The sequence below is a fragment of the Simochromis diagramma genome, unplaced genomic scaffold (assembly GCF_900408965.1).
Source record: "Simochromis diagramma unplaced genomic scaffold, fSimDia1.1 OVJJ01000685.1, whole genome shotgun sequence".
In the NCBI taxonomy this organism is placed as follows: domain Eukaryota; kingdom Metazoa; phylum Chordata; class Actinopteri; order Cichliformes; family Cichlidae; genus Simochromis; species Simochromis diagramma.
In genome coordinates this window covers 11,857,168-11,871,710 of record NW_024387477.1, presented here as the reverse complement: position 1 = coordinate 11,871,710, position 14,543 = coordinate 11,857,168, and the positions used below count along the sequence as shown (strand labels likewise).

The 14,543-nt window shown below is 38.7% G+C and overlaps 1 protein-coding gene across 1 annotated transcript in view; it reads left to right on the top strand.

Moving 5' to 3' along the window:
• LOC120723656 (dedicator of cytokinesis protein 2) overlaps nt 1-14,543 on the top strand; it is a 92,404-nt gene that overhangs the window by 29,149 nt on the left and 48,712 nt on the right. Inside the window, exons 25-26 of the mRNA XM_040015257.1 lie at nt 10,159-10,301; nt 14,436-14,531. Coding sequence (XP_039871191.1) covers nt 10,159-10,301; nt 14,436-14,531 — 239 coding nt within the window. The remainder of the gene's footprint in view (nt 1-10,158; nt 10,302-14,435; nt 14,532-14,543) is intronic.

The following is a 14,543-nucleotide window of genomic DNA, read 5'->3' as shown; positions in this document are numbered from 1 at the left end:
ACATGCACAATGCGCACATACCCGTGCTGGCAGACGCGCATAGATAGACATGTGCATCCTGTCATATGGGTTAATCTGGTTTTGAGACAAAATTAAATTTACAAGGCGCATTATGGCTCAATTTAGTCAAATTATTATGCCATGAGGCAATCGCTGTGACAGATTGAGAGCATCAGCACTGATAAAGGAAAAAAAAAAACAATGAGAGATCAGGGAGAGCAAAGAGCAGAGGGACAGGGGGATGAGCCTGTCATTTTGTTTGCCCACTCATTTCCCAAAGCTGGTCAAAGTCCTTTATTCCGTCCACTAACCTTCACGTTTTTTCTCAGCCAAACCTTCATTTCTCCAGCTTTCTCCATCTTCTGTCTGCACAGCTTGAAACAAGTTATGTCATTCATATTGTAGTATATATTAAACAGATTAAATTAAGCCCATATATTTGAGTGTAATGGCCATCTGCGAAGAACAGTTACAGCTGGGTGTAAAAATAACCCATAGTGCAAAAACTCAGAAAGCTGTCTGTGCTGTGGTGCCTAAAATGATACATTCTTTAATTTTAATGTATCAATCTCTACAAATGGCAGGAATCTCATTACATAAATTGCTTGCATTATACTGCCATGCATTATACAGTATTGTTGGCAATGTTCACACCCGTGTCTATATTTCTCCTGCTGTGATTACTTAACGGATGCATGTCAGAGCTTGATGAATATGGAAGACTGATGTACTGTACAGTTATTATCGTCAGGGTTTAATCAGTGCTGAGTGATCTCAGTTGTTCCTACACTCTCTGTCAATCAGCATTAAGGACAGGTCACATTAGGCCTCAGTTATAGCTGAATGTGGTTTCATACTTCTGGTTTCTAAGAGAGGTTTGAGTGACAAAGTTGTCAAGGGACCAAGAAGGATCTGGCTACAACTCTGTCTCATTTAAAAGCAGTAGTGAAAAGATTATATAAGATATACGTAACAGGATTAACCTGCAAGTGAGCCGGTGTTTGAATGCACCAGAAAAAGCTGCGTTTCTTTCATTATCAAAACAGCTGTTTGAGCTTAAATGTTTAAATTTCACAGGCTTACAGCAGCTTAAGGTGTGTGAGTACACTGATTTTTTTTAAACCGTTTGCTTGGTGGTCCAGTAATCCCCAATGATTCCATATGCTTTATCTGTAGTTACATAGATATATTAAGACATGCCAACATTAAAAAAACATAATAGTCATATTGCCGTCCCGTCAGGCTGTCTCTAAGCACTGTTCTCAGTTCTGCTTCTTATGAGATGAAGTGTTTGTTTGCAGCATTTCTCTCTCTTCTCTTCTCTTCTCTTCTCTTCTCTTCTCTTCTCTTCTCTTCTCTTCTCTTCTCCTGTGTCATACTCTAATGCATTATTTTATGCTGCGTTACGTTAAATTAGCTTTTGCTACATCACATTAAGTCTCGTGTCACGGCTTACTTTAAATGCAATGCGATAATGCCCGCAACCAACCAGCAAAGACTGACGGTCAAGCCTGTAGAGAATTAGCAATGTAAACTGGATTTGTAAACTGAAGGAGTGGCCTGCGTGTGGATAAATATGTGTGTTGGGCTTTTTGAGAGCAGGAGCCATCTGCCAAGCCATTTTTGACTGTTGTTATACACGCTGACCCAGAATAGCTGTGGTCATTGTAGAGCCTTGGGTCGATGGTTCAAAAGGTTAATGACAGAGAAAGAGGTAGCTGCTGTCGGTTGGTAATTTGTGAATGAGACACATGGAAAAAAGGGATGGATGACATTTAATGGAGCAAAATGAAAGGAGTTCAATCATTTTGGGAAATGCCTCTGTCTCAAGGGCTCCCTCTGCCTCATTTATATTCTGATGCTTATTTCTGTGGGATAATCTCAGTGGAAACTGAATGCATACAAGGGCAGGAGAGGGACACACTCTGTGAACACTAATAATTCATTGTGTGAGCATGCGTTACTGTTAACTACAGATGAGAACCTGACAGAGCAGTATTGTATTGTAAATCATTGGGTTTCCACTTTACTGCTAACCTTCCAAATTTCGAAGGTTTCTGGGAGTATTTAAGACTGAATGATCCCTATTGAAGTTGTGGGCTATTGTATAGCATCAGTAATAACTGCAGAAGTGGATGCCATTGAAGATACCATGACAAAGAATTGCAACATTTGAGTAAATTGGATAAACTATAATATAATCTGAACAAATACAAAGCAGGATTTAAAAACAAAGATCAGATATAGGCTTAGCTCGAGCCAGCAGCTTTGTGATGTATTACTCTCTGATTAGAGGGCACTGGGAATAAATCTGCCCATCAGTCAAAGCAGTGAGGTAGTTGACCACAAGGCTTTCATCTACATTGATCTGTTTTGGTTAAATTGATCAAAATGGTGTAGCAACTAATGCTACCAAGAGAGTAATTGGTCAGTCAATTTTATAGTCACATCGAATATGGAACAGAGGAGGAAGGCAGAGTTGAGTGGTGGCAATTAGTCTGTGACTCATAGAGGGTGACTAAGACAGGTGGAAAGAACGAGAAAAATAACAGACTGTGTGAAATAGAGGGATAAATAAATAAAAGCAGCAACCCAAAACAGCACGCAAAGCATTAACTCATGATAATATCTAGTATATGGCATCCTTGTACTTGGTGCAAGTTTTTGTTTTTCAGGTAAACATGACAAAAATGCCCATTTCGTTTTGGACAAATCAGCAAATACCAACATATACTTGGTGTAATAAGGCTTTTTTGCTACAGTGGGATATCTTTATGTGTATATGTTCTGTATAATTGGAGAAAACCCTGAAGAATAGTCATTATATTCAAGAAAACCCCTTTTACTGAGAGATTGTGCACTTTTTCTGGGGTGATTTATATCAACCTCATAGCAGAAATCACAGTAAAAAATTGTAGTTGCAGGCATCTTCACCACTGTGTATCACCATCACTCACTAGTGTGCTTTATCATCTGTAACGTATTGGCCTGTAATTTTGGGAGAGCACTCATTCACACAGTCAAGGCAATCTTAAGCACCGCTTTTTTTTATTCTGTCCTACTAAACCATTTTGAGATAGATTTTTTTTTTAAAGCTTTTTTAAATCATGCATGTCAAATATATTTTACTAACGCAGTGTATTGAGGCAGTAATTAAAAACAGGGAAGTGTGGACAGACAGGCACAGCATAAATACGCTCAACGGAAATGTACAGCTGTAAATTCGAAATGGGGTTTAAAGACGGAGTAGAAGAAAAGTGATGAAGGGGGGTGGAATACAAATGAAGGATGGAGGGAGAGTGGATGAGAGGAAACACCCATAGTGACACGAGAGAGACATTTAGTCATCACCAAGTGAGAAGACAGTTGGCCGCGTCCCAGCCCCCTATCAGCTTGCAAGATTTACTTGTCGTTGGGCCCCCAAACCTCATTATCGTCTTTTCTATCGCTCTATCTTCCTGCAAGCACAGTACAACAACCAGAGGAGGAAAGAAAAAGAGGATCGAGAGTAGGAGAAGGGAAACTCTGATTTACATGCCTCTTGGAAACTTATACGGCATCTCATTATCATGTGCGATAGTTTATTGTGTTTGACTGTCAAATGAGAAAAATGGAAAAGAGAAAGGATGAGCTGGCTGCTGAGCCATCAAAGCTGCTTTCCGTGTGGTGGCATGCCAGCACGGGTGCTTGTATGCTCTCACGAACTTTGTAATGCGAACACATAACCACCCTTTCACACAGGCACAAAGACATTCAAGCGCTTACACATCAAATAGTGGTGAAGGACCAAACCATACATAGAAAGGACAATTCACACTTGGGCACACAGGCATCCATTGGTATTAAATAATCAAAGCCTGAGATTATAGCTAGAATAAATAGAAATTTTGAATTGAATATAGATGAGTACTTGAAGCTGTGCTGGTGTGTGCTTGGAATATGTTGCGTGTCGTGCTGCAGCACCTGTGTGTATGGGTTTGTGTGATGGCTAGAAAAAGGTTAAAATTCATGTCAATGTTTTCTGCAAGACCTTGATTTCCATTTGTTTGTCAGTGTCTGCTGGCGAGACTCTCGTCCACAGCATGGTGGAACTGATTTATTGCATTGTTGCACTGTAGGCTACAACTTACAACATGCAACTAAATCATACAGGAAACGGGAATGAATAAGCTAGAAAAAGGTTAAAATTCATCTCCGTGTTTGCCGCAAGACCCTGATTTCCATTTGTTTGTCAGTGCCTGTTGGCAAAGTTCTCTTTCACAGCATGGCTGAATTGATTTATTGCGTTGTTGGACTGTAGGCTACAACATGCGACTAAATCATACAGGACACTTGAATGTAAAATAACAGGTGTGTTTTTAAAGTGCAAGCATTGTTGCATTTACCAATGTTAGTTTTAGTCATTGTAGTCTCGCTGATTCAGTACGAAATCAACGTTTTTTTCTCTCTCTTTCTCTTTTGCCTTTTCTTCCTCATTCCTAACATTTTTTTATTTACTTCCACCAGTTGGACACAGTTTTTTAGGTAGCAAGTAGTTTGTTTCAAGAAAACCCACCGCTGTTGGTCTGTGGGTTTGAGTTGTCTTATATGCTTTTGTATTGTGTAATCCAAGACTGACTACATGTTGCTGAGATGAGGCATAGCATCTGTTATGGAACTCATTGTCCTTCTTGTGTTTGAGGACAGTTTCCATCAGCTTCGGCAATATGTTTAGAGTTGTTGTCATGCAGCAAAATGGATTTGGGAGCAGTTAAACGCATTGTGATAGCTACAAAGATGTAAAGATGTACTTACAGTCCCTAAAGGCTCAGAATTGCACATTACTGTATTTCTATTGATTAAATGAAATACAGAGCTGGCAACGAGACAGACTGGATGATTGGTTTATAATTAATTGATTACAAACAGTAGTGACAGAGCTACAGAAGTGGAAGTGGAATAAACTGAATTAAGACACTTTGCATTAGAAACTGTACTATGGTAGAAAAGTACTCTAAGACCAATGATAATAGAAGATAGTCATAGTCATAGACTCTTGAGGCCTTTGGGGGTTTTTTTGCCAAGAAACTTTATCCACTAAAAATATCAGGTAGCTTAAATAAAACTTAGAAGAAAGACAGGAATGTTCCATGATGTTTGATTGACTGAGACAGGACTCTCTTCCAGACACTCTAAACCAAGGAACAATGTACATTCCAAATTCCTTTAATTTTAAATATGTTTATATTGTCTATTCTGTAAAATAGTCAGATGTCTATTCATATTAATGTACAGAATTCACCTGCTTGCTGCTACTACTGCACATTCACCCAATGTATATACTATATATATATATATATATATATATATATATATAAAAAAATGTTCTTCCTCTACCCCCCCCCCCCATTTTTGCACATGTCGAGGAGCGTGTCAGGCTACATTTCACTGTGTGTTATACTTGTATAACTATGCATGTGACAAATAAAGAACCTTGAACCTGAACCTTGATTGTACCACCAATCTGAGCCTCATTAGCATAAAAGGAAGGTTTTGTAGGTATGAAGACAAACGTTTTCCTTCAGGGTCAGAGTGTTAGGTCAGAAACCTAGACAAAGTGTTTTTTTAACAGTAAATAGCCATTATTTTAAATGCCCTGTTAAAGAATGGCCTAGACCTGGAGCTGCACCCCATGGTCACTGATGTTCTTACAAGACTGGAGGCCCCGAGGACCAAAATGTAGTTCAAAGAAGTCTCTGAGAGAGCTGCTGTTCCGACAGAGGCAGCAGATATTAACATTCCTGATGTTATTCCAGGCCAAGCAAGGTAAAAAAGAAATACCTGCAAAGTTAAAGGCACTGCTCTGCATCGGTGATTGAAGACTATCAGGCACACAGTCTGAAGGACCATAACTAAGGCAGCGTGTACTTCATTTATATGCTTGCATTAAAAAGTTCTATACGTGATTTGAAAAGAAAGTAAAATAAAAACAGATAATTGTCACTCACAGATCTATCAAAGGATGCCACAGAAGAGCAAGCTATTATGGTACTCTTATTTATCAGTTTTATGAATTTTAAGATGGGACATAGCTGCTCACTGAAATGGCTCTGCATACACGAGCTCAGCATAGGTTTTGCAGATTTTGTTCAGGGTGTATCAAAAAGAACCATCTTATTTCAAAAGGCTATATTTCTTTTCAGCTTGGGGTGAATTTTAAAATACTTGGCTGAATATAAAGTGTTATATACAGAACTTAAGACGTTCACAAGTGCTTAGTAGTAGTAGTAGTTATAGACTGAACTGAACTTAAGAATAGTGATTTTCAGTCTAACTTTTTCAAATTTTTGAAGCTTTTCAGCCTGACTTTTACTCCTTTTTTTCTTCTCCTTTTTTCCAGCTTTTGTATTTGCTTTAAACTACACTGAAAATGGACTGTGCAGTGCTTTTATGTTCTTATTGGCCACTCAGTTCAATTCAATTCAATTCAGTTCAATTCAGTACAATTCAGTTTTATTTATATAGCGCCAAAACACAACAACAGTCGCCTGTAGTCACTTTATATTGTAGAGTATATCCTATAATAATAGATACAATCCAAGCACTCTACACTAAAAACAACACTTACCACTTTATCTACATCACATCACATTACATCCAAGACTGTTAACTTGGATTCAACAGTTAACCGAGCATGCATTGCATGTCTTTGGACTTTGAGAGGAAACCAGACAACCCAGAGAAGCCCCAGGCAACCACAGGGAGAGCATGCAAACTCCAAGATTTGAACCCAGAACCTTTCTCCTGTGTGACAGTATTAATCACTGCACCATCTTTTTTTGGCTACAAGTATGTTATTTAAACAGAGATAGACTTTATTAGTTACACACTGCTCAAATTCTGGGTAAATTACTGCAGCACAAGGGCCAGGTTAATTAATTATTTAGAACAGAATAAATTACAGATGTATTAGAAAAATTTAAAAAAATATATAATGTACAAATAAAAAGCCAGCATACTATACAAAACTACTCAGTGTGCTCTAAGTCGAGTTAGTCACTTCCTTTGTCCTTCACAGCCCTGGGTCAGGGTTGGCTTACGCCTCAAAACTTGCTGTGTTGGTTGTGTTTCCATAATGGGACATGTCAAAGTAATGCAACACAGGTTACTCTATGAACGCCTCCCACCTCATCTTCTCGCCATTTCACGTTCTCTCCTGAGAACATGTTCCACCCAAAATATCAACTGGGTTCATTTGTTAGATCAATAAAGCAGCAGGTGGCTTTGGGGTTATTTCACCAGGGAGTAAAGTGCACAGGTCCACTGGTTTAATGTTAGATCCAAGCCAGAAGGCAGATGGATTAATTCCCAAGCCAGATCACACAACCTTTCTGCTATAAAACACAACTCATTGTTTTCGCTGTCTGAAAGGACAAAGATGATGAGTTTCTGCTTTGATGGATTAAACAGATTTAGCAGGGTTGCTAAAATGCAATGCTCACAGAATCTAAACCACCATCCTCCACCTTTCTAAAAGCCAACACAAGCCGTTAGGCCATCCTGTTTCATTTTTTGTGACACAAGCTTTTTCTTTTCTTTTTCTTTTAGCCACAAACAGACTGATTTGTAACTGCAAAACTCTGCTCTGCGTCTCCAAACCTATATGCAGATTGTCTTAATGCACTCACAAACTGGAAATTATTTGTGCAAATGTTATTCATTTATTCATTAAATGCTTTACACAGCTGCAGATCTCCTTTCAGATTCAAAAATTAAATCTATTCGTTCAGATATTTTTACATATTCACTAATTTAAATATTAAATGTTTTGGCACATTCGAATATAGTGATGCACAGCAACAATACTCTTGGCTGGAGTCTCCTCCCTCCATCTTTGAGTCATTGAGGGCATTCGGTGACGCATGCATTTTCCCTTTTTGATTCCCCTTCCTCTCTTCATGTTTGTGTGATAAAGTGAGTGTTGGGATGAGGATCCACTCAGCAGGCCTATAAGGCTTAGCTCAGTTATTAATGGAACTAACGAGCATCAGCCCAAATGAGCTTTTAATGGGCTCTGTCTACCTGCAGCTACAAAGAGAGGGATGGAGTGGAGGTGGTGGGGGGCAAAAAGATGGATGCAGAAAAGACAAGAAAGGGTGAGGTCAAAGTATTTAAGCAGAGAAATAGATAGGATCAGTTTATGTTAGATTCCAGTAGGGTGGCAGTTTTCTTAAATACCGGCAATTAATGGTTAAACATTTATTTAACTCTGACTACAAGGTGGTTTGCCTAACTTTTACTGGCTTCAAAAAGTATTAGAGGTGAATTCCTGAAGGATTCCCTCCTTAGAGGAACCTTACCAGTCATTTCTGCTGATGACCTGTGTGGGTCCAGCTTCTATTATGGACAGGCATTTCATTATCACCTTAACTATTGCTTTTTGCCCTTTGTCAGCTGAGATAGGATCAGCCCCCCTCGTGACCCTATGCAGAATAAGCAGTTAATAAAATGGATGGATGGATTTCATTATTAATGGAAATGGTTCTTTTTTCATACCTGTGAAGGGATCATTGGTTTCAGTTCACTTTGGTACACTATCAAATTCAGCTTAGGAACTTGAGACTCATTACTTCCTCCTCATAGCTTTTGCATAATAAAAATTGGGTTGTTTTTTTTGTTTGTTTTTTTTTGCTTTTTCAAATTACTTCAGGTAAACTTGCCTCATGACCTCTAAATACTTCTTCATTTAGGTACTAAATGCCAAGGTTCAGCAACATTGGCTCACAGTGAGAAAATCCCAAATTAAGTTCATTTTCCTGTCGCTTCACCCTTGACAATACAAAGGCTTAATGCTACAGTTGGTCTCTAGGCACTACACAATAGCAGCTCTGAGAGCTTAAAAGAAATTGAATGTAGACCATATATTTCCATACAAGGTTCTTATCTGCATACCTGTGTGTAGTAAAAGCAAGTTTTCCAAGGCATAGCAATGAATTTTAAGGTGAATCACCTTACTATTTAATTCAGTAAAATCTTTGCAAATTCATTGAAAAGCAGGAATTACATTTTAAAGTCTGTCTTCTATTAGTCTAAAAGAGGCTGTGCAGTCTGTAAAGAACATGGTCCAAATCCACACTAGAATTTCATGTCTTCACACTTTGGCCTTTCTTCTTTCTTTCTGTCAGGTTTCAAGAAAGTTGATCTTTTAGTTTCTGTGTAATCCTGATAGAAAAATGTGGCTGGTTGCTCATGGGAAATAACTGGTTTGATCCTTTAATAGTCAGTACTTGTATTTATCTGTTACAGCATTCTTGGTCCTGCCATCGGCCTCACCATTAAAACATCAAAAGGCAGAAAATTTGTATTTTCTAGCAGGACAAAAACCCACCAAGTTTACTGACAAATTGTATCCTTGAATAATCTTAGACTAATAGATTTCAAGAAAATGTGTTGTTTACTGCTTTGTTAAGTGTAGTAAAACCTTGTTTTATCTATTCACATTTCTTTTTGCTTCATTTTCCACTGCAATACATTGCTACTTTTGTAGTTCCCTATAAATCCCAAAATGACTTTGGACAACTGCCAGAGAAGAGCTGCGAGAGATGTATGATTAGGCACAGATGTGAGTGCATACTGTTATAAGACTAGTGACTGTTTTAACGCTCTTGCTGCTCAAATGTTGGTAGATTTAATGTGTTTAATTCATTCCATTGTATTTGGAATCAAAGATTTGGATTCGTCAGAAAAATGGGAAAGAGAAAATAATAGTTCGGTGATTGATGTGTTGACTGTGTATCCAACAAAGCAGTGCACTGAACTGTAAATCGACACTTGATTGATATCACTCCACTGTTCAGTCTGGGGTGAGGTTTGAATTTCTTCTCCACGGTCCAGTGGCATCATTACTCATTGCTGTGTGGCTGCAGCAGTCTCCACAGGTGTTTGATTGGTTTTTCAGAGAGGAATAACACTGAAGTAAATTTTTATGGTCTGTCTTTTGATATATATAAATGTAAACAGTTTAAAACCCCAAAGGACTAAATTTTTAACAATCTTCCTGCCATATCCTGCATTATGCTGATTTTCCTTTATGTTTTCTGTTGCTTTAAACTATCTGTCTTTGGCCACCGTGTTTAGTGTTGTGCTCTTACTTATACTCTTTGCCTTTTGTTCCTACAGAATGCCGTGATGTGTTGTTACCCCTGATGTTGCGGGAGCTGAGTGGGGCACTGGTCACAATGGCTGACGGCCCACACGATGAGAGGAAAAACAGTTTGGAGCTCCTCAACAACATCCTCGAAGTCCTCAGCAGGAACAATGTGGTGAGACACAACGCAACCATTTATATAAAACGCTGATCTCATCTCTCATTTGTGGAGAGGATTAAGGGTACAGTTCATTTAATCTTTATGCAGCTGGTCTTTTCCCACACTTGTTGTTCTGTGTGACTTCGTATACAGCCAAGTCCCACAGCCTCAAGCCATTACAGAGTTTTTTCTGTCCAATCTCTCTAGGTTGCTACTCGCTTCCCAGTTTTCTTGTTTCTTTCATTTTGATGATTTCTGTGTAATTGTAGCAAATATGCTGTAGCAATAATTACCCTTCATAACAGCAGTCCCAGTTTCCCACAGATACAATCAAATGTCAGTGGGAAACAAAAATCAGATCCTCATTTCACTCAAGTGACTTGACCTAATCTTTGGAACCATCAATAACTCCAGAGTTTATGTAGAGACAATAAACATATATCGAAAGGTGAAAGGCCAGGTAGAAATGTACAATCTTCATTTATAGTAAAGATTGTTTTAGGCCAAGCAGACAGTTCAGCAGAATCTGATGAGACACTGAACCTACGGGGTATCATTTTGTCGGAAAATTTGTCTATCTTACCTCCATCATCTTTGCAGAAATGTGAGTGTAAAAATGATCCAGTCCACAAATTAGACGAAATTTCCTTTGTCTCTTTTTACTGGATCTCCTCGCTAATTGGATAAATTGAAACTAGCCCGGAGCTCTGTTTCATCCCAGTTGAGTCTACAGAAAAACAATAAGCTGTTTTGTCTCCAGCCATCCTCTCATGCAATGAAGCTAGCCTTGACCAATTAGAATTTATTTGATTTTGGTTTGCACGTGTTGCTGCATGTTTGTATGTTGAAACAAAATGCAGTTAGCTCTTTAGTTCAACACTTAATACTGTATAAACACGCAGACGCACACACACATATATAAATGTAAAACAAATAGATCACCAGCATCTAGCTCAAGGCTTTTTAATTGCTTCTGCAAGTTGTTGACAGCATGCTGAGTCTTTGAAGTGAAGGTATGCCTTTTTTGGCTCTATTTATTTGGATGCGCTAATGAAGCATGTGCCAGTGGAAGACAGATAGTGAGAGAAGAGAGCAAGTTAATGAATGAAGTGGAGTGGAGTGAATTTGATGAGATGAATTTGCGGTGGTTGAGATATGAAAACAAATGCAGGTGGTGACAGAGTGTTGAAAGGACATGACAAGTTGAAATTCGGTCTTGTCTGGATCACAAAACCAGTGACGCACAGCCTCATAGCGTTTTTCCATCAAACTACACAAGGACAAAAAAGTTTGCTATAGAATGACGTTATTGTTTGAGGCTGAGCACTGTTTATGGGCATGCAGAGAGGCTGAACAAACAATATGAAAACAGAGGATTAACAACTAAACACACAGTGATTTCATAGATAATGTGTCAACCGTGTTTTACAATGAAAAAATAGTCATAGGAGACAGAAAACAGGTGCAAGATCTAAGAAAAACAACAGAAGTAGAGGAGGAAGAGGTGATAGGAGATGGGTTTTGCCTCCTTCTCTCTACTTTTCTGCTCCTTGTCTCCTTTGTTTTTCACCCTTCTGTCTTCCTCGCTCTGGGTGGTACCTGATTAAATTGTCACACAACAGATGTCTTCGAACCAAAGAGAGGGGGAGAAATACAGGTTGAGGAGTGGAGATAGAAGAGAAGATGTCACTATAGACATATGCTCATATCTCCGGAAGATTTTGCATTGAATGTATTCACAAGTAACTTTTGTATATGATAATGTTGCTTTTTTTCTGTTCTATAACGGCAAATCAGTGTTTTCAGTTTATATCTAGTTGCTCGGGGAGAAGATAAACCAGCTGGCTACAGTTGGAGATAAACAGAAATGAAACTTTAGAAGAAGAAAGGAGCATTTGTGACTCTCATCTTTCAGCTTCCTGTTCTGAGAAACCCTTTCCAGGGGACCAAAATACCTACAGTGAGCTAAAAAGATTTAAGCTTATTTAAGATCCACAGCTGCGCCTCAGTTTTACTATATGAGTGTGTGTGTGAGGTAGATGGAAATAGTATGCAAGATGACATACACACATTTAGACAGTTGTTTATTTTGTCTATGTCCTCTGGCTGTGAGTCAGCGCATTTCATGTGTTACAATCATATCTACCTGATTCTCATCAGACCCTGCTGCCATCAGGCCATTGCACATGCACACAGCTGCACTGATAAAACTTTGAAGCTGACTTATTTAATTTTTTTTACCTTCCTCTGTTATTTTTGTACCCTCCCTCTTCTTTTCATGCTTTGCTGAACGCCTCATAAAGGAATATACACACAAAATAAACACACACGTACACAAACAAACTGACACACACACACTGGGACTAACAAGGGCTTAAAAACACACACACACACAGATGCACCCTGCAGTATTAGTACTAAGGTGTGTCTGAATGTAGCCGATGCTTCATTGGTGAGTTACTACCCCCAGGCAAGTCTGAGTCAGCGTCCATTGACCGCCTTTACTGTGGCAGAGTGTGCTTGTGTGTGTCCCTATTTTTCTTTTTTCCCTGTGTACATGCACTGGATCCATAATGAGATTAGATATTTTACATATACATATATGCTTTCAAGAGATGCCTTTTTCCTGTTTGGTATGCATTTCTCTTAACTTGCAGTCTGAAGGTTTTTTTTCTGTACACAGTAATAGATGGGCATAGTTTCACTCTCCCATAAGCAAGCTTATGGGAGAATCTGGAAAGTACAGCAAGCTATACACGCATGCACACACACACACACACACACACACACACACACACACACACACACACACACACACACACACACACACGTGAACTAGTGAATGAGACTTAGCAAATGCCATTCGACTCCAGCTGCTTGTGTCAAGAACGTCTGTCAATCAACACAACCGCGCCCCTAACTCAATTATCCAGGTGGATGAGTTTTTAAAAAATGACCCCACTCAGAGTTGGTGTAAAGGAGGAAATATCCATAGAGGCCCAAACTGATTTTTTTATGTTTTTTTCAGGCTGTAAATATTCTTTTTAATGCTGCAAAGTTTGACTGGGAGTCTAGAGAAAGCCTCGAGTTGCACTGCAGTTTTTGCTACTTCATTTTTTTTTTGCACTCATCATTAAAAATCACCCTCCAGAATGTATATATTTCATGAAGTGTATATAAAGTAAAATGTACACTGAGAGTTGAATAATTTGTGCTATCTGAAGTGCTTTTATGATAATATGTATAGATGGAAAATTTTCACTGTAAGGCTGTGTTTAAGTTAAGTAATATTATTTTTCAAGGTCAGAAATGACCCTGCAAGTCCAGCTGCAGTTAGTCCACTGAATAAAGTAGGAACAAGACCAATTAAAGGAGAGCTGACATTACTGTGACACTTTGAATCGAGTCAGTTTAATATTTATGCTTTGAGCTTTTTGTTCTTTAAACCTGCAGACTTTTTCTAAGGTTTAAACAGGCATCTGACCTGAACAGGTCTGGGCACAGAGATCGACTCTTAAAAACATTTTATCCCCTTTGTTTAATTCTGGAAGGATAAAAGAAAAAGAAACATGGCAGGGGAGTGGCTTCAAAGGGAATGGAAATATAGGAATAGGAAAGTAAGTCTGCACTGAAAAAGTCTACATTCACGTGTCAAAAATCCTTTTGCAGTTCATTCATCTATACTGAGGATGATTAAGTAAATGTCCTGGTGAGGCATTTCAGAAAAGTTAAAAGACTTTAAACTTTTATATTCAGAAAACTTTTTTTCTCTTTCTTCAAGTGTTTGGTCCACCGTGCATTCAGAACCATAGCCATGATTTGTACTCTGCAATTCTGGCTGTTTTCACGCTCAGCATAGTTAATTCAAGGGTAGAACACCTACATAGATAAAATGCTCAAGTAATCTTAAGTTTTGTGAAGAGAAGAAGTTCTGGGGTATCCCCACAAGTAGTACTAAAGTTATGCCTGAGTGAATAATGTTTGAAAAGGGCAGGAGCTGCTCTGCATCTGTCTGTGTATCTATTTTTTTTTCTTTTGATCTGAGAAAATCTAACAATCTCCTGTGTATCTCTGTGTTTTTCTCCATATCCCTCTCTCTGTGCTTCTCTTTCCCCTCCACCATACACCTATACTCTGACTTGCTATCAGGGGGACACCTTCCAACATATCCAAGACATTGTAGTATCTCTGCTACGGGTCATCAACCAGACAGTCATCACCATGGGTCGAGAGCACACTCTGATTGTAAGTACTTTA